General features: G+C 39.3%; 1 protein-coding gene across 1 annotated transcript in view; it reads left to right on the forward strand.

Moving 5' to 3' along the window:
* Nucleotides 1–22,500, forward strand: part of LOC130238949 (receptor-type tyrosine-protein phosphatase mu-like) — a 183,073-nt gene that overhangs the window by 6,430 nt on the left and 154,143 nt on the right. The window contains exons 2-4 of the mRNA XM_056470069.1: nt 1,164–1,242; nt 7,814–7,929; nt 12,199–12,373. Coding sequence (XP_056326044.1) covers nt 1,164–1,242; nt 7,814–7,929; nt 12,199–12,373 — 370 coding nt within the window. The remainder of the gene's footprint in view (nt 1–1,163; nt 1,243–7,813; nt 7,930–12,198; nt 12,374–22,500) is intronic.

Here is a 22,500-nt window from a genome sequence, read left to right on the forward strand (position 1 = left end):
GATAAATTAACCCCACCCTCATGCCAGTGACTAGCTAACCCCGCCTCCATTCCAGTAACAAGTTGACTCCACCTATTTTTCATTGATAAATTGACCCTGCCTTCATGTTTAGTGTGGGGTTGACGTGGTCCAAGTTCCAGTGAAATGTTGACTCAACCCTCCTGCCAATGACAAATTGACCCCACCCTCATGCCAGTGACTATCTGACCTCGCCTCTATTCCAGTAGCAAGTTGACTCCGCCCATTTTTCAGTGACAAATCAAACCTGCCCTCATGTTAAGTGTGAGGTCGACGTCGCCCAAGTTCCAGTGACAGTTGACTCCACCCTCCTGCCAATGATAAATTGACCTTACCCTCATGCCAGTGACTATCTGACCCCGCCTCCATTCCAGTAGCAAGTTGACTCCACCCATTTTTCAGTGACAAGTTGATTTTGTCCTTTTTCCAGTAACAGATTGACTCCACCCTCTTTCTAGTAACAGGATGACCCCGCCCCCATTGCACTAAACACCAATCAGAGACGTTACAGAAGAGTGAATTGAGTTATGTGAACTCAATATTAGAAGGCAGATGAATTATTAACACCCTCTGCAGTGTTCCAGGCTTCATGCAGTCTTTAATGCGCTCTGCTCCATCACGTCACAGTCAGGACAGCGGGTGTAGGTGAAGTTGACCCGCACCGGCTCCAGGGACGCCTGTCAAATCACACAGCATAATAGAAACCTTCGCAAAGTGCACGTATCCCAGAATGCTCGGCTGCGCAGTCTTTAGCCCTGACCCCCAGAGTCTGCCTGTCTGCTTGAATTGTTTGGCTGTATAAACGCAGTCTGAGGCGGGCAGATTTAGCACATGCTGTCGCAGCAGCTCTCCGATATCACCGTGATTTACCGCAGTTATAAACGCCGCCATCTGACAGACAGCCGATTCACCGTGAGGCCCCTTGGAGCCCGCTTCCCCAACGCCCAGTTTAGGCCAATCACTAAAGCCAAATGGCCTTTTAATGAGCGCTAATGACTAGCGTGAGCGGCGCACGGCTCATTCTTTGTCTGTTGTTAAAATCCTCACCTCAGCCCCCTGCTGGACGTGTGTGTGTGTGTGTGTGTGTGTGTGTGTGTGTGTGCGCGTTTATCACTGTGGTTATGAGCTTTCTCTTTCCTCCGCAGATCGTCTTTGAAGTGGTGACCTCCGGACAGCGAGGCTTTCTGGCCATCAAGGACGTGGTGGTACAGGGACATCAGTGCAGTAAGTGTGTGTGTGTGTGTGGAGGGGGGGGGGGGGTGAGAAAGAGTGTGTGTGTGTGTGTGTGTGTGTGAGAGACTGTGTGTACATGTGAGTGTGTGTTTGTGTGTGTACATGTGAGTGTGTGTGTCAATGTGAGTGTGTGCATGTGTGTATGTGAGAGAGAGAGAGAGTGTATGTGTGTGTGAAAAAGAAAGTCTGTGTATACATGTTTGTGTGTGTGTGTGTGTGTGCGTGTGTGTATGTGAAAGAGAAAGTGTGTGTGAGAGAATGTGTTTGAGTGTGTGAGAACTTGTGTATGTGTGTCACTGTGAGTGTTTGAGAACATAATTGTGTGTGTAAGAATGAGAGTGTGTGAAAGAAAAGTGTGTGTGTGTGTGTTAAAGAAAGAGAGAGAGTGTGTGTGTGAGAGAGAAAGTGTGTATGTAAATGTGTGTGTGAGAAAGTGTGAGTGCGTGTGTGTGTGTGTGTGTGTGTAAAAGAGAAAGTGTGTGTGTGTGTGTGCGTGTGTGTGTATTTGTGTGTGTGTGAGAAAGAGAGAGTGTGTATGTAAATGTGTGTGTGTGTGTGAGTGAGTGTGTGTGTATGTAAAAGAGAAAGTGTGTGTGTGTGTGTTTGTTTGTTTGAGAGGCTGTGTGTGTGTGTGTGTGTGTGTGTGTGTGTGTGTGTGTGTGTGTGTGTGTTTGTATTTGAGTGTGTGTGTTTGTGTATGTTTGTATTTGAGTGTGTGTGTGTGTGCGTGTGTGTGCGTGTGTGTGAGAGAGAAAGAGAAAGTGTGTATGTAAATGTGTGTGTGAGTGAGTGTGTATGTCTGTGTGTATGTGTATGTAGAGGAGAATGTGTGTGTGTGAGCAAGAGAGAGTGTGTGTGAGAGAATGTGTACGTGAATGTGTGTGATTGTATGAGAACTGTGTGTGTGTTTGTTTGAGAATGTGTGTGTGTGTGTGTGTTTGTGTGTCTCCGTGCATGTCTCTATTTCTGTTTGTATCCTGGTGCTCCGGGCCATCAGTGCAGTGTGTGTGTGTGTGTGTGTGTGTGTGTGTCATAAATCCCCCCTCATGGGCCGCTGCATGTCCTCTCAGATATGACTATCGCTGCTCTTCTGCAGTCATAAAGCAGAGCGTAATAAAGAAAACAGCAGACAGAAAGAGGAGAAAGAGGAGCGCTCGGCCATAAAGCTTTCATGTCAGACGGGAGAAATATTGGGTGTAAAAGAGGAGAGAGAGAAGGGGTCAAGAGCGGACCGCCGAACACCCCTCCTGCAGAACACGGATATCTGAAGAGGAGAGCAAATGCTGAGACGATTAGGACGATCCCTTATCATTTACACTGCTGAAACCCTTGTGCTGTCACAATAATCAATACATCCACTCCTCATGCAGTACATAGACATGAGCTCAACCATTACTGCTGTTGCACTCAGCGGCCACTTTATTAGGTACACCTCACTAGTACCAGGTTGGACCCCTGTTTGTCTTCAGAACTGCCTTAATCCTCCGTGTCAGAGATTCAACTGGAGATTTTGCTCCATATTGACATGATAGCATCACAGTTGCTGCAGATTTGTCGGCTGCACATCCATGAAGAAAATCTCCCCCACACCAGTACACCACCAGCCTGAACCGCTGATACAAGGCAGGATGGATCCATGCTTTCATGTTGTTGAGGCCAAATTGTGAGCCGAGCATCTGAATGTGTCAGCAGAAATGGAGACTCATCAGACCAGGCAACGTTTCTCCAATCTTCTATTGTCCAGTTTTGGTGAGCCTGTGTGAATTGTAGCCTCAGTTTCCTGTTCTTAGCTGACAGGAGCGGCACCCGGTGTGGTCTTCTGCTGCTGTAGCCCATCCTGCCTCAAGGTTGGACGTGTTGTGTGTTCAGAGATGCTCTTCTGCAGACCTCGGTTGTAACGAGTGCTTATTTGAGTTACTGTTGCCTTTCTATCAGCTGGAACCAGTCTGGCCATTCTCCTCTGACCTCTGGCATCAACAAGGCATTTGCGCCCACAGAACTGCCGCTCACTGGATATTTCCTCTTTGTCGGACCATTCTCTGTAAACCCTAGGGATGGTTGTGCGTGAAGATCCCAGTAGATCAGCAGTTTCTGAAATACTCAGCAACAACCATGCCACGTTCAAAGTCTCTTAAATCCCCTTTCTTCCCCATTCTGATGCTCGCTTTGAACTGCAGCAGATCGTCTTGACCATGTCTACATGCCTAAATGCAGTGAGCTGCTGCCATGTGATTGGCTGATTAGAAATGCATGTTAATGAGCAGTTGAACAGGTGTACCTAAAAAAGTGGCCGGTGAGTGTATATTTACAGATTCACAAACATCATTAAAACATTTTAATGTATATTTCACATTCTAGTGTCAAAGTTAATAATTGAACATTGTTAGAGGGACAGTTTGTCAGTTTTATTTACAATATTACTCTGAAGTCTAATCATATTTCTACTAAATTTTTGATCAAATATCTTTAGCATTAGTGAGTAATTATTTTTAAGAAAGATAAGCATACACTATTCAGTGTGATGGATGTGTGTTTGCAGAGTAATCCAGCATTGCGTAGAGGAGGGTCAAAAATGACTGTTTCACCTGAGATTTGCAGCCAAATGACATGAGGGAAAAATGAGTTCAGAAAGAGGTCAGGATCAACATGTTATTTTAACACAGAGAGTGGCAGGTCTATTAGTGAAATCTGATGACTTCAGTAATCTTAGTTGCATTAAACGCCAATGGCGACAGTTCAAAAGAGTAAAAAAGCTCTTCTCATGGGATTTCCCCAAAGTTTCCAAGCCTGTAAATCTAAACCTATTAAAGTTCCCTTAATATCCTTTTAGATTGGTTTTTTAAATAATCATTTCTTTTACTTTGTGTGTTTGTAATTCTCTATATTGTTTATTTCCAAAAACACAAGGATCTCAGCATCGTGAGCTTGACATAAGGATTATTGACAGTTTTGTCCAATTTAAGTATGCAAAAATAAATAAATAAACCTGCGCTCAAATTACATGAGAGAAAATACTTTAGAAAGATGGCAGGATCAATATATGCACAGAGATTGGCAGATCTATTAGTGAATTCTGATGACTTTAGTAATCATTACTGCATTATACGCCAATGGCGACAGTTCAAAACGATGGAAAAAGTACATTTTCCCAAAGTTTGCAAGCCCATAAATCTAGAAGTATTGAAGATCTCTCAATATCCTGTTAGATTTTGGTTTTTAATGCACTTCTCTTTTCACATGTGTATTTGTAAGGCTCTATACTGTTTATTTTCAAAGATTCAAGGATCTTAAAGTGACTCCGTAAGCTTTATAGACATAATTATTGACAGTTTTGTCCAATATCATGCAAAAATAAACCTGCGCTCAGATTACATCAGGGAAAGATTACTCTAGAAAGATGGCAGGATCAATATGTTGTTAACACAGAAATTGGCAGGTCTGTTAGTGAAATCTGATCACTTTAGTAATCTTTGTTGCATTATACGCCAATGGCGACAGTTCAAAAAGACTGAAAACAGAACATTTTCCCAATGTTTGAAATCCTGTAAATATCGAAGTATTAAAGATCTCTCAATATCCTTTTAGATTTAGTTTTTTAATAAACTTCCCTTCTTACATGTGTATTTGTAAGACTCTATATTGTTTATTTCCAAAGATACAAGGAGCTTAATGTGGCTCTGTGAGCTTAATATAAGGATTATTGACAGTACTTTACTTTAGAAAGATGGCAGGATCAATATATTATTTTAACACAGAGATTGGCAGGTCTATTAGTGAATTCTGATGACTTTAGTAATCATTACTGCATTATACGCCAATGGCGACAGTTCAAAATGGTGGAAAAAGAACATTTTCCCAATGTGTCCAAGCCTGTAAATCTAGAAGTATTGAAGATCTCTCAATATCCTGTTAGATTTTGGTTTTTAATGCACTTCTCTTCTCACATGTGTATTTGTAAGGCTCTATACTGTTTATTTTCAAAGATACAAGGATCTTAAAGTGACTCCGTAAGCTTTATAGACATGATTATTGACAGTTTTGTCCAATATCCTGCAAAAATAAACCTGCACTCAAATTACATCAGGGAAAAAATTACTTTAGAATGATGGCAACATTAATGTTTTATTTTAACACAGAGATTGGCAGGTCTATTGGTGAAATCTGATGACTTTAGTAATCATTACTGCATTATAAACCAATAGCGACAGTTCAAAAATGGTGAAAACAGTACATTTTCCCAATATGTGCAAGCCTGTAAATACAGAAGTGTTAAATATCTCTTATTATCCTTTTAGATTTTGGTTTTTAATCAAGTTTTCTTGTCCCTTGTGTATTTTTAAGTCTTTATGCGTTTCATTTCTAGAGATATGAGGATCTCAGTGTGCCTCTGTGAGCTCTAAAGACGTTTTTATTCAATATCAGTTATGAATGAATGTAGAACTAAACCTGAGCTCAGTCATGCACATGTACTTAATAACAGGCAGATATCTGCATGTCCTTATTGACTTTAATTCTTACTCCTAAGATTGACATGGCCATTGTAACTTAATTGTGTTGAGACTATTGATCTTCCATTGATTTACCATTGAACAAAACAGCTGGTTACGCTGCAAACTGCTATTTCCTTACTATATTATTTTAATTTTGGCAGATTATTGTGCATGTTTTAATAAACAACGCATTATTTCTGAAAACAAGACCCTATTTTGTGCTTGTCTAGGAAACGCTTCCTGATTTAAGAGGGTTTAGATATATGGATTGGATAACTCCAAGTAAAGAGAAGCATGTCTTGTCTTGTATCAGGAAAACTCGACTGCCAATAAGAGGAAGACAGAAGATAATGATAAAGGTTTGCGTGCTGAAACATTGAGAGCGGATTACATGATCAGTGTTTCCGTGTGTGTGCAGGATCAATTCAAGGTCACGGCGGTCTCGTCAGACATTATACATCATAACTGGATTTAAATGAACCTTCATCTCTCTGATGCGCCGGCTCTTAAACGCATATTGACCCAGATATGAGTGCGCTTTGTTGTGGAGACTAATGAGAACAGGTTTAAAACCCGATCGATGGAGTTAAGGGTGGTGTTTTAGGGGAATATTATTAGCAGATGAAATGAAAAAGCCATAAAGATTTGACTCTCCCAGAAAGCAAGAAGGTTGAGAGGCTGATATTGATATTACTGTGATGCTGGAGCGAAGTTAATGAGGCTGAGGTTGAGAATCACCGCAAACACCTCCTGAACTGATGAAGTTATTAATACTCTTCCTCTGCAGTGAAGGCGTGCTGATTTCAGAGTATTCAGACGTGTGTGTGTGTGTGTGTGTGTGTGTGTGTGTGTGTGTGTGCTGGAAAACGAGATGCACACACTGAACTTTTGAAGTAACATGAGATATTTTCAATGATTTAATGATCTGCTGATGAAATCTGAGAGATAGTTTATTTTCATTTGAATTAATTACATTTATTTGCACTATTTTTAGGTTTTATTCATCTTTATATTAGTTTTATTTGTGTCTTAAGTTTCTCTCACACACATGAACACACACGCACACACACAATGATAATGTTTCTATGTGTGTGCGTATGTGTTTGTGTGTTTGTATATCTATATGTATGTATGTGTGCGTGTGCATGTGAGTATGTGTGTGCGTGATTTTTATATGCATATGCTTGTGTGTGTATGCAAATGTGAGTGTGTGTACACTTGATATTTATATCCATATGCCTGTGTGTGTGACAATATATGTGTTTATGTTTGTGTGCACTTGTGGATGTGAGTGTGTGTATGTGTGTGTGATGTACTGTATATGTGAATGTGTGTGTGATGTTTATAGATGTGTGTGTATATATATATTTATATATATATATTTATATATATATATATATATATATATATATATATATATATATATATATATATATATATATATATATATATATATATGATTGTGTGCGTGGGTGTGTGTGTGTGATGTGTGTTCGTGGGATGTTTGTGTATTTGTATCTATATGTATGTGTGTTTGCGCAATATTTATATGCAAATGCCTGTGTGTGTGTATGCACATGTGAGTGTGTGTATGTGTGCATGCTTGATATTTGTATCCATATGACTGTGTGTGTCTGTTAATATATGTGTTTATATGTTTATGTGTGTGTTTTTGCATGTGAGTGTGTGTGTACGTGTGATGTATATATAAATATGTGTGTTTGATGTTTATATATATTTGTTTGTCTTCATGTGTGTTTGCCACGCATGTGTGTGTGTGTGCGCATGTTTGTTTGTGTGTATAATGTAAATATGAATGTATGTGATGTTTATATATATATATATATGTTTTGTGCGCATGTGCATGCTTGTGTGTGTGTGCACATGCATGTGTGTGAGTTGTAAATATGAATGTATGTGTAATGTTTATATATGTGTGTGCGTATGTGTGTGTGTGAGTTGTAAATATTAATGTATGTGTAATGTTTATATGTGTGTGTGTGTGTGTGTGTGTGTGCGCGTGTGTGTGTGTGTGTGTAGTCCAGTAATGTGTGTCTGTTTCTCTTCTTCAGTGAACACACCGCACTTCCTTCACATTAAGGGTGTTGAGGTGAACGCAGGACAGACGGCCACATTTCACTGCACCGTCAACGGAGAGTGGAGAGACAGCTTCAACCTCTGGCTGCAGGTCACACACACACATACACACTGCCTCATATACACAAACACGAAATCATCACACACACTACCACATATAGACAGCACATGCATATTCTCTCAGCTTCTGTCATGTGTAATACTACATTACCCATAATGCTGTGTAGAAAATCCACCAATCAGACAGTTGCAGTGAATAAAGTGCACCCTAAGAAATCTTTAGCCCCACCCACTCAGGTGATGCACCGCCAATGACATCACAAAGTCTTAATGCTGTTTCTGTAGATACAGCCAACAACTGAAAACACAACGTTGCTCTATATTTATCCCTCATTTTTTAACACGTGCAATGCTTCATGGGATTGTAGTTCTTTCCATCAATCAAGTCAATCTTTGTGTCTGATTTGCATATATATGTGTAATATTCCATCTTGCTTTAGCTCAGGGTTTAAGACACTCTAATGAAACCCCTATGAGGAAGCTGAAGGCTCAGTTCTTCTAGAAGCAGTGCAGGGTTTGTCTTTCTCCATTCCTCATGATTGTGCATCAGGTTTCCTCTTCTGCTCAGAATGAGAGCAGGGCTTTGATGTTTCTCTGTTTGCTAATGGAATATTAATAAGCCGAGGGCTGATCCGGTGGTCCGCTGAGTGTGTAAAACACCCAGAATCCCTCATGTTGGTCAGAATGATGATCTGTGACGGTTCCTTATCGTTACCCTCTGCTGAGTCTAATGGAGTCCAGCTTCTTCTCTGATGCTGGTTTGTTTCAGCTTTATGACCAATCACAGCAGAGACATCTGACCACATCTGACCAATCCCAGCAGAGACACCTGACCAATCACAGCAGAGACACCTGACCAATCACAGCAGAGACACCTGACCAATCACAGCAGAGACACCTGACCAATCACAGCAGAGACATCTGACCAATCACAGCAGAGACATCTGACCACATCTGACCAATCCCAGCAGAGACACCTGACCAATCACAGCAGAGACACCTGACCAATCACAGCAGAGATATCTGACCAATCACAGCTGAGACATCTGACCACATCTGACCAATCCCAGCAGAGACACCTGACCAATCACAGCAGAGACACCTGACCAATCACAGCAGAGACATCTGACCAATCACAGCAGAGACATCTGACCACATCTGACCAATCCCAGCAGAGACACCTGACCAATCACAGCAGAGACACCTGACCAATCACAGCAGAGATATCTGACCAATCACAGCTGAGACATCTGACCACATCTGACCAATCCCAGCAGAGACACCTGACCAATCACAGCAGAGACACCTGACCAATCACAGCAGAGATATCTGACCAATCACAGCAGAGACATCTGACCACATCTGACCAATCCCAGCAGAGACACCTGACCAATCACAGCAGAGACACCTGACCAATCACAGCTGAGACATCTGATAGTTTCAACAATCATAGTTTGAGAACTAATGTGTTGAGTGTTGCTGAGGGGAAGGATTGAGAACTAGTTAGTTTGAGAACTAGTTTGGTGAGTGCGGTTGAGGGGAGAGAAGGAGCACTAACTAATTAACTTTTCAAACTAACTTGTTCTCCATCTTTCCCTTCAACAAACTAGTTCTCAAACTGAATAGTTCACCTTCCTTGCCCTTAACAACTCAACAAATTAGTTCTCAAACTAACTAGTTCTCCATCCTTGCCCTCAACAACACTAAACACATTAGTTCTCAAACTAACTAGTTCACCATCATTCCCCTCAACAACTCAAACTACTTCTCAAACTAACTAGTTCTCCATCCTTGCCCTCAACAACACTAAACACATTAGTTCTCAAACTATGATTGTTGAGTGACTAATTTGGTGTTGTTGAGCGGAATGATGGAGAACTAGTTAGCTTGAGAACTAGTTGGTTGAGTTTTTTTAAGGAGAGTGATGGAGAACTAGTAGTTCCCCCCAACAAGACACCACTAACTAGTTCTCCACCATTCCCTTCAACAAACTAATTCTCAAACTAACTAGTACTCCATTTCCACCCCCAACAAGACTCAACTAACTAGTTCTCAATCACTCCCCCAGCAGAACACAACTAACAAGTTCTCCACCATTCCACTCTACAAACTAATTCTCCAACTAACTAACTCTCTATTGCCCCCAAACAAGACTCAACTGACTAGTTCTCCATCACTCCCCTCAACTACACTAAATTAATTAGTTTTCCACCATTCCACTCAACAAACTAGTTCTCAAACAATCTAGTTATTTATTAGTCCGCCCCAACAAGACTCAATTAACTAGTTCTCCATCACTTCCCTCAACTAACTAGTTCTCAAACTAATTCTCCATTATTCCACTTAACAAGACACAACTAACTAGTTCTCCATCAATCCCCTGAAAAAGGCTCAACTAAAGTTTTTTCATTGGTCCCCCCCTACAAGATACAACTAGTTGGAGAATTAGTTAGTTGAGTGTTGTTGAGGGGAGTGATGGAGAACTAGTTAGTTTTTAGAAGAAGTTAGTTTGTTGTTGTTGATGGGAGTGATAGAGAACTAGCTAGTTGAGTCTTGTTGGGAGGGAGCAACGGAGAACTAGTTAGTTTAAGAATTAGTTTGTTGAGTGGAATGTTGGAGAACTAGTTAGTTTAGTGTTGTTGAGAGGAGTGATGGAGAACTAGCTAGTTGAGTCTTGTTGAGGGAGTGATGGTGGAATTTTGGAGAACTAGTTAGTTGGAGAATTAATTTGTTGAGTTGAATGATGAAGAACTAGTTAGTGTTGTTGAGGGGAGTGATGGAGAACTAATTAGTTTAGTGTTGTTCAGAGGAGTGACAGAGAACTAGTTAGTTGAGTCTTTTTGGAAGGGGGCAATAGAGAACTAGTTAATTTGAGAATTAGTTTGTTGAGTGAAAGGTTGGAGAACTAGTTAGTTTAGTGTTGTTGAGGGAGAGATGGTGGAATGTTAGAGAGCTAGTTAGTTTGAGAACTAGTTAGTTAGAGAATTAATTTGTTTAGTTGAATGATGGAGAACTAGTTAATTTAGTGTTGTTGAGGGGGGTGATGGAGAACTAGTTAATTTAGTGTTGTTGAGGGGAGTGATGGTGGAATGTTGGAGAGCTAGTTGGTTTGAGAACTAGATAGTTAGAGACTTAGTTTGTTGAGTTGAATGATGGAGAACTAGTTAGTTTCGTGTTGTTAAGCGGGGTGATGGAGAACTAGTTAGTTGTGTATTGATGGGGGGCAATGGAGAACTGGTTAGTTTGAGAAGTAGTTTGTTGAGTGTTGCCATTTAGTTATGATGGGAGTGATGGAGAACTAGTTAATTTGAGAACTAGTTTGTATAGGGTTTTTTAAGGGCTGTGATTGATAACTATTTAGCTTTTGAGGGGAGTGATGGAGATCTAATTAGTTGAGTGTTTCTGAGTGTGGATGGATCTCCTGGTTATGATAATGGAGAACTAGTCAGCTGAGTGTTATCAAAGGGAGGGATGGAGAACTAGTTAGTTTGAGAACTAGTTAGTTGTGTGTTGTTAAGTGTGGCTGGATCTCCTAGTTATGATAGGAGTGATGGAGAACTAGTCAGCTGAGTGTTATCAAAGGGAGAGATGGAGAACTAGTTAGTTTGAGAACTAGTTAGTTTGAGAACTAGTTAGTTTTGTGTTGTTAAGTGTGGCTGGATCTCCTAGTTATGACAGGAGTGATGGAGAACTAGTCAGCTGAGTGTTATCAAAGGAAGCGATGGAGAACTTGTTGTCCGTGTGTTTTTGCGAGTTCTGGATGAGCACCAGAGCTGTTTGTTAGCGTTTGCTCCTCATAGCGTCGCCAGGCAGTTTATCACTTAAACAAACATGTCCTCATTAACAGAAGAGAGCGATCCAAACATTAAGAGCAGTCCCTGATGACAGTAATGAAGAAATATCACTGACGAACAAATGGCCTCCATCTGCCTGCTGAACCGCATGACAGCTGGAGAACACGGAGTCTGTGTGTGTGTGAGCGTCTGTGTGTGTGTGTGATACACTGCTGAAGACACTGAGCCAAGTAAAAGTCACTTGTGTTGCAATGAAGAACCTCAGATGAGGGATAAATGGACTGGTAAACCCGGCTCGCATTTCAGCCAGAATATTCTGAATGAGTAGATCAGACTCAACAGATCAGCATATCTGCACATTGACTGACCGAGTAGATGACACCAGAGATTCTGTATTATTTTTCTGTTGATAATTAATAATCTTTCTGTTCATTCAATAATAAACTGTGCTCTAGTCACACTCCTGTTGACGTTGTTCATCTGTGTATGTGTGTGTGTGCGCACAGGGTATCGGTGGTCGGGAAGCCCCCATGAAATCCACCAAGCCGTGGAATAACCAGCGCTTCATCGGCATGTTTGATGTGGTCAACACCACCAAGCAGGATTCTGGACGCTACAGATGTGTGGTGCGCTCCAGTGGAGGAGTGGGGGTCTCCAACTACGGGGAGCTCACCATCAAACGTCAGTCTACACACACACATGCATGCACACACGCATGCACACACGCATGCATACACACACACATGCAAATGAACACTTCACTCCACACACACACACACACACACTTATACACACAATTGCAATTGTCAGTTTACTATGATCTACGCCACACAACTCACAAATCACTCACACACAACACACAAACAATAACATACACAATGGAACACACACATTTACACAAACACATAACAATATCACACACACACACACACACACACACACACACACAGACATGGCAATAAAACACACACATTAACACACACGCACAAAGCAATAACTCACACAAACAAAAACATGCACAGCGCAACATACACATTCACACACACACACACACACACACACACACACACACACACACACACACACACACACACACACACACACAACACACACAAAAACATGCACAGCGCAACATACAAATTCACACACACACATAGCAATAACACACACAATAACATACACAACACACACATTCACACACTCACACACACACATAGCAATAACACACAACACACACACACAATAACATTCATTACACAACACACACACACACACACATTCTCACACACACACTCTAAACTGCACACTTTACCACTCGCACAAACAATAACATGCACAGCACAACACACACACGCAAGCACACATACATACTCACAAAACACACTCATAACAATGACACACAACACACACACACACACACACACACACACACTAAAATGTACACTTAATTACTCACACACACAATAACACGCACAACACAACACACATTCACACACATACACACACACACACACACACACACAACAATAACGTACACAGCACCCGCACACAAAGTAACATGAAAAACACAACACACACACACACACACAAACACACACACATAACAATAACGTACACAACACCCGCACACACAGTAACATGAAAAACCCAACACATACACACACACACACACACACATACCAATTACACATTCTCACACACACTAGGATGCACACTTAATCACTCACACACAACATACATACAATAACAACCACAACACACACACACACACACAATAACATGCTATACACAACACACACACACACACACACACAATAACATGAAAAGCACAACACACAAAAACTCACTACACACAAAAACAAAGACACACACACATAGCAATGACACACAACACACACATTCACACACACACTAAACTGCACACTTACTCACACACACACACACAATAACACGCACAACATACATACAATAGCATGCACAACACAACACACGCACACACAGACACACACACACACACATAGCAATGACACACAACACACACATTCACACACACACTAAACTGCACACTTACTCACACACACACACAATAACACGCACAACATACATACAATAACATGCACAACACAACACACGCACACACAGACACACACACACATACTAATGACACACAACACACACATTCTCACACACACACACACACACACACAAATGCACACGTAATCACTCACACACACAATAACACGCATAACATACACAACACATACTTTTACACACACACACACACACACACACACAAAATACACATATAACAATAACGCACAAAACAAACAAACACACACACACACACACACACACACACACACACACACGCGCGATAACAAAAAGACACAACACACATTCACACACACAAAAACTCACTACACACACACACACACACACACACACATACCAATAATGGACACAAACACACACACATTTTCATGCACACATTCATTCAACTCACATCATGCACAACACACACAACATACGATAGCATACACAACACACACACACACACACACACACACACACACACTCTAAAATACACAATCACTCAAACACACACACACATCATGCACAACATACACACAGCACACACAATAGCATGCACAACATACATACACACTAAAAATACAGGCTCACTCACACAACCTGCACAACACACACACACACACACACACACACACTCAAAGGCCATTGTCAGTTTAGTAATGTTTACGTCTTTATTTATCAGCTGATATAATCGTCTCCTAATCCAGTCAGACATCAACGTTTCCCTCAGTTCACTGCTGATGCAGGAAGTTTGGGTGTGTGTTCTATACATCGAGATGCTGCACTTTTACAGAGTTTTCAGACTCAGGTGTGTGTGTGTGTGTGTGTGTGTGTGTGTGTGTGTGTGTGTGTGTGTGTGTGTGTGTGTGTGTGTGTGAAGGACAGTCTGTCTTCTCTGTGATCAGACTGATGTGTGTTTTATGCTAATGTGTGTGTTTTGATGAGCGCACACGCGTGTGTGTGTGTGTTTGTGTGTGCCGCTGTAAGAGCCGCCCTTGACCGCGTGTGTGTTTGCGTCCCACGCAGCCCTTCAGCAGTCATTTGATATGAATTTATAGCCGTGAATCCTCATCTGCAGCCTCTCAGAGAGTCAGTAATGCTCGGCCATATTTCTCCAGCTCTTTCTTTGTCTCTCGCGCTCGATTGAATTTATGAGCCGCCTGCTTTTTACCTCAGCGCTTTCTGTGATTGATGGACTTAATCCCGCCTGCTGGACAGAGAGCTGTCAATCACACTCTCAAGCTCCGCCCGGGGGCGTGGCCACACTCATTCTGCTTTTACAGTAGAGATAGACTGCAGAACATGCTTACCTTACTCAGAGCTTCTGTCCTAGAAGCTTTATCTAGACCAGCACAAAACATTCATTCAGCTTAGTCCCTTTATTAATCTGGGGTCGCCACAGTGGAATGAACCGCCAACTATTCCAGCATATGTTTTACACAGAGGATGTTCTTCCAGCTGCAATAGTACTGGGAAACACCCATACACACTCATACACTACGGCCAGTTTAGTTGATCAATCCCCCTATAGAGCATGTGTTTGGGCTGTGGGGGAAACCGGAGCACCCGGAGGAAACCCACACCAACACGGGGAGAACATGCAAACTCCACACAGAAACTGGACACGAACCAGAGACCTTCTTGCTGTGAGGCGATCGTGCTACCCACTTCGCCACCGTGACGCCACATGTAGCGTTGTTCAGGAATAATGAGTCAAAATGACGAGAGTTTATCGTTAAAACAAGCAACAATCTGACAATGGGGAAGCAGAATAATGATGTCAAAAAGATTATTGAAGATAGATAGATGGATAATTAGATGAACAGACTGACAGACAGACAGACAGATAGATAGATAGATAGATAGATAGATAGATAGATAGATAGATAGATAGATAGATAGATAGATAGATAGATAGATAGATAGATAGATAGATAGATAGATAGATAGATAGATAGACGGGCAGACGCACAGACAGATAGACAGACAGACAGATGGACGGACAGACAGATGGATAAGTGAATGGACCGATGGATGGACAGACAGATAGGTGGATGGATGGATAGGTGGACAGACGGATGGATGGATAGGCAGACGGACGGATGAATGGGCGGATGGATGGAAAAGCAGACGGACGGACAGATGGATGGATGGATAGGTGGATGGACGGACAGACGAATGGATGTATAGGCGGATAGCCGGATGGATGGAAAGATGGATGGATAGGCAGACAGACAGATGGATGGTCAGATGGATAATCAGATGGATAGGCGGACAGACAGATGGATAGACAGACAGATGGACGGATGAATAGATGGACGAACAGATGTAACAGAAATTGTTGGAATGTTTTGAATTACAGTCAATACTATTAATGTGTGTGTGTGTGTGTGTGTGTGTGTGTGTGTGTGTGTGTGTGTGTGTGTGTGTGTGTGTGTGTGTGTGTGTGTGTGTGTGTGTGTGTGTGTGTGTGAGTGCACGCGCGTGCGTGTCAGGCAGGTGTGTTACTGAAACAGGTCACAGCTGTCCACTGTTCTAAAATCATCTCGCACACACGCACGCACACACTCACACACACACTCCTCCCTATAGCCTGAACTGCTGGACTACAGCAGCTGTTCAATCACACGCGCACACGTACACACACACACTCAGTGTCAGGGTCTGCTGTGGTGGGGTCCATTCAGGTGTCTGTCTGATCCGTCTGAACCTGACACACACACACACACACACACACACACACACACACACACACACACACACACTGCTGTCTGGATTGTGTTGGTCTGCAGTTTGCTCCACTTGACTGTATTTAAAGCCGTTGCTGCAGTTTCTGCTCAGTGACACAGACACACACACACACACACACACACACACACACACACACACACACTGCTGAGTTCATCACTCATAATCACTAAATCTTAATACAGACGTCGGCTGTGCTTTGGTGAGTTTCTAGAGTTGTCATATATCTAAATTATGAACGATTACACTTGTGTTATAATGATGCGATCTAGAATTAGCATAATAACATGTAAAATTAAATCTTTATATTTATATTCTGGTTAATTCTGGAATTCCACATTATTTTCATTAAATAATTTAAACTGATTCTTTCTTTTAATGGTATGTATATTGTTTTTTTCTGAGCCACGGTGGCTCAGTGGTCAGCACTGTATCCTCACAGCAAGAAGGTCGCTGGATCGAGTCCCGGCTGGGTCAGTTGGTGTTTCTGTGTGGAGTTTGCATGTTCTCCCCGTGTTGGTGTGGGTTTCCTCCGGGTGCTCCGGTTTCCCCCACAGTCCAAACACATGCGCTATAGGGGGATTAATGAACTAAATTGGCCGTAGTGTATGAGTGTGTGTGTGAATGAGTGTGTATGGGTGTTTCCCATGGGTTGCGGCTTGAAGTGCATCCACTGTGCCAAACATATTCTGGAATAGTTGGCGGTTCATTCCACTGTGCCGACCCCTGATTAATAAAGTGACTAAGCTGAAAAGAAAACTAAATGAATGTTATATTTCTGTTGTATTCGGTTATATTTATTTATAATTGTATTTTTCTTTCTAATATTTTTTGGTCATTTCTAATCTCTTCCCTTTTATGTTTTTTTTTTTGCTTATAAGAATATTAGATCTAAAATAATCTATTATTATATTGCATTATTGTATATAAAATATCATTAAAATAATATAATGTTTTTCTATTGCTGATGTAATATTTGATACTTTTAGTGATATTTTTATTTTAGAGAACATTTTCAACTTTTTTTGTAGTCCTAATTTAATAAAGCAGTATTAACCTTTCTACATTACTGACAATGACAAAATAAAATACAGTTTCTGTTACTAAAAACCAGGGTGTCCACAGGGTCTTCAAAACTTTATAAATATCTTAAATCTGAACAACTAAATTTTAGACCTTAAAAGTCTTAAATCTACTGAAATATTGTGTTGTAGCTCTTAAATCTACTGAAATATTGTGTTGTAGCTCTTAAATCTACTGAAATATTGTGTTATAGCTCTTAAATCTACTGAAATATTGTGTTGTAGCTCTTAAATCTACTGAAATATTGTGTCATAGCTCTTAAATCTACTGAAATATTGTGTTGTAGCTCTTAAATCTACTGAAATATTGTGTTGTAGCTCTTAAATCTACTGAAATATTGTGTTGTAGCTCTTAAATCTACTGAAATATTGTGTTATAGCTCTTAAATCTACTGAAATATTGTGTTATAGCTCTTAAATCTACTGAAATATTGTGTTATAGCTCTTAAATCTACTGAAATATTGTGTTATAGCTCTTAAATCTACTGAAATATTGTGTTGTAGCTCTTAAATCTACTGAAATATTGTGTTGTAGCTCTTAAATCTACTGAAATATTGTGTTATAGCTCTTAAATCTACTGAAATATTGGGTTGTAGCTCTTAAATCTACTGAAATATTGTGTTGTAGCTCTTAAATCTACTGAAATATTGTGTTGTAGCTCTTAAATCTACTGAAATATTGTGTTGTAGCTCTTAAATCTACTGAAATATTGTGTTGTAGCTCTTAAATCTACTGAAATATTGTGATGTAGCTCTTAAATCTACTGAAATATTGTGTTGTAGCTCTTAAATCTACTGAAATATTGTGTTGTAGCTCTTAAATCTACTGAAATATTGTGTTGTAGCTCTTAAATCTACTGAAATATTATGTTATAGCTCTTAAATCTACTGAAATATTGTGTTATAGCTCTTAAATCTACTGAAATATTGTGTCATAGCTCTTAAATCTACTGAAATATTGTGTTGTAGCTCTTAAATCTACTGAAATATTGTGTCATAGCTCTTAAATCTACTGAAATATTGTGTTGTAGCTCTTAAATCTACTGAAATATTGTGTTGTAGCTCTTAAATCTACAGAAATATTGTGTTGTAGCTCTTAAATCTACTGAAATATTGTGTTGTAGCTCTTAAATCTACTGAAATATTGTGTTATAGCTCTTAAATCTACTGAAATATTGTGTTATAGCTCTTAAATCTACTGAAATATTGTGTTGTAGCTCTTAAATCTACTGAAATATTGTGTTGTAGCTCTTAAATCTACTGAAATATTGTGTTGTAGCTCTTAAATCTACTGAAATATTGTGTTGTAGCTCTTAAATCTACTGAAATATTGTGTTGTAGCTCTTAAATCTACTGAAATATTGTGTTGTAGCTCTTAAATCTACTGAAATATTGTGTTGTAGCTCTTAAATCTACTGAAATATTGTGTTGTAGCTCTTAAATCTACTGAAATATTGTGTTATAGCTCTTAAATCTACTGAAATATTGTGTTGTAGCTCTTAAATCTACTGAAATATTGTGTTGTAGCTCTTAAATCTACTGAAATATTGTGTTGTAGCTCTTAAATCTACTGAAATATTGTGTTGTAGCTCTTAAATCTACTGAAATATTGTGTTATAGCTCTTAAATCTACTGAAATATTGTGTTGTAGCTCTTAAATCTACTGAAATATTGTGTCATAGCTCTTAAATCTACTGAAATATTGTGTTGTAGCTCTTAAATCTACTGAAATATTGTGTTGTAGCTCTTAAATCTACTGAAATATTGTGTTGTAGCTCTTAAATCTACTGAAATATTGTGTTATAGCTCTTAAATCTACTGAAATATTGTGTTATAGCTCTTAAATCTACTGAAATATTGTGTTATAGCTCTTAAATCTACTAAAATATTGTGTTATAGCTCTTAAATCTACTGAAATATTGTGTTATAGCTCTTAAATCTACTGAAATATTGTGTTATAGCTCTTAAATCTACTGAAATATTGTGTTGTAGCTCTTAAATCTACTGAAATATTGTGTTGTAGCTCTTAAATCTACTGAAATATTGTGTTATAGCTCTTAAATCTACTGAAATATTGGGTTATAGCTCTTAAATCTACTGAAATATTGTGTTGTAGCTCTTAAATCTACTGAAATATTGTGTTGTAGCTCTTAAATCTACTGAAATATTGTGTTGTAGCTCTTAAATCTACTGAAATATTGTGTTGTAGCTCTTAAATCTACTGAAATATTGTGATGTAGCTCTTAAATCTACTGAAATATTGTGTTGTAGCTCTTAAATCTACTGAAATATTGTGTTGTAGCTCTTAAATCTACTGAAATATTGTGTTGTAGCTCTTAAATCTACTGAAATATTATGTTATAGCTCTTAAATCTACTGAAATATTGTGTTATAGCTCTTAAATCTACTGAAATATTGTGTCATAGCTCTTAAATCTACTGAAATATTGTGTTGTAGCTCTTAAATCTACTGAAATATTGTGTTATAGCTCTTAAATCTACTGAAATATTGTGTTGTAGCTCTTAAATCTACTGAAATATTGTGTTATAGCTCTTAAATCTACAGAAATATTGTGTTATAGCTCTTAAATCTACTGAAATATTGTGTTGTAGCTCTTAAATCTACTGAAATATTGTGTTGTAGCTCTTAAATCTACTGAAATATTGTGTTGTAGCTCTTAAATCTACTGAAATATTGTGTTGTAGCTCTTAAATCTACTGAAATATTGTGTTGTAGCTCTTAAATCTACTGAAATATTGTGTTGTAGCTCTTAAATCTACTGAAATATTGTGTTGTAGCTCTTAAATCTACTGAAATATTGTGTTGTAGCTCTTAAATCTACTGAAATATTGTGTTATAGCTCTTAAATCTACTGAAATATTGTGTTATAGCTCTTAAATCTACTGAAATATTGTGTTGTAGCTCTTAAATCTACTGAAATATTGTGTTGTAGCTCTTAAATCTACTGAAATATTGTGTTGTAGCTCTTAAATCTACTGAAATATTGTGTTGTAGCTCTTAAATCTACTGAAATATTGTGTTGTAGCTCTTAAATCTACTGAAATATTGTGTTGTAGCTCTTAAATCTACTGAAATATTGTGTTGTAGCTCTTAAATCTACTGAAATATTGTGTTGTAGCTCTTAAATCGTCTTCAACAGGTCTTCATTTTCCTTCATCCATGTACCCAATCTGACCACACAATCACCAATAATCCATCTCAATATACATTTTAACTTTTATAAAATTGAATGTTTAACTCTATTTACAATAATGGTTTACTTATTTTCCTCACTATAGCATTTGTTTAATTTACTGCTGAGGATGCTGTCCTGACCTATACTTTTATTATTAAATGCTAATTATTATCAGGGCTTGACATTAACTTTTATGATCAGCAGCCGCTGTGGCTAGTAGTTTTCCATCATTACTAGCCACTCATTATTTTGACTAGCCACAGTTTTGTTCTTGGGAAAATAGATTTTATATGCGTTAAATTTGACTTTGACCTGCTAAAATGACTTGATTTAGATTTTATGTTTCGTGTTGGGTTATGTCCACATGCCTGCTCATTCATCTCACTTATTGTGTGTGTGTTGTGCATGTGGCTCATAGTCTCCTAGTGTTTCACCACAATTAGTTTTTATTTTGCATGATTTTTCAGGGCTCAAAATTAAAGATGTACCACATTTATCTCTGACCACACCAAACATTAATAAACATTTATTTCTTAAATCTTAAATAATGTGTCAAATCAAATATAGCTGTGTACGTGCACTTTTTATTCAACAAAACAAAACATTTGACATTTAAAAAAGAATTATTGTCACAATAATGCACAATAATCTGCTCTGGCTAAAGATCTACACAAGATTACCGACTACACATAAATAGGAGTTTATCCATATTAAAACAACGCCATTGTAAGAAATGATAATTAAACCATATTAACAAAAATAAACAGCGAAGACCACCGAGTCTTCGCTGACGTCCTGCGTTCTCCAGCCTCCGGTGCCTAGACTGCAGCTCTCCCCAAGACGTTTTGCCATATGAGAAATGGTCGTGCCCAACAGAGCCTGGTTTCTCTCCAGGTTATTTTTAATTCTTCACTTTCGCCAACTGGTGAAGTTTTTTCCCTCTCCGCTGTCGCCACTGACTTGCATGGTTCAGGATCTGTAGAGCTGCTCATCGTTGGATTTGCTCTTCAGTGTTTGGACTCTCAGTAGTGATTATTAAACCACACTGAACTGCTGAACTGTACTTAAACTCTGAAAGCTGAACTACACTGTTCCAATTCACTATGATCTTCTATGTGAAGCTGCTTTGACACAATCTACACTGTAAGAGCGCTAGAGAAATAGAGGTGATTTGAATTGAATTGAACTGTAAGCAAAAGAAAGCAGGTGAAAAACATTACGTGTGATACTGAAAGGATGATCACGGTTATCATTAGGCCCATTAAGAATCTGTTCAAGGAATGGATAAAGTAACCACTGCTGCTGCTTACCAAAAGACATGCTTTTACAAACATCAGCAGCAGGACTGTGGAGCATCCCTGTTAGTCCAGTCTATTGCAAAGAGAACCGATCATACCAGTTGCATTTTCCGGCACGGTTGCTTCACGCAAGGAACCAAACGGGAGAGCGCATGCCATGCATCACATCATGGTTGTTGCTAGATCAGAATATAACGGGATTTATTTTTATTATTTATGAAATCCCCCATTGATTGTACTTTATTAGCATCTAAACCCACTCTAATCCTAAACCCAACCAACACAGTAATGTAAAAACAGTAGTTGTGTCGAGTATTATTTATGTTATCTATTAAAATACCCAATAAATTGTTTTCTTTAACACCTACCCCCATCCCAACCCTAAACCCAACC

Source organism: Danio aesculapii, chromosome 2 (genome assembly GCF_903798145.1).
Source record: "Danio aesculapii chromosome 2, fDanAes4.1, whole genome shotgun sequence".
NCBI lineage: Eukaryota > Metazoa > Chordata > Actinopteri > Cypriniformes > Danionidae > Danio > Danio aesculapii.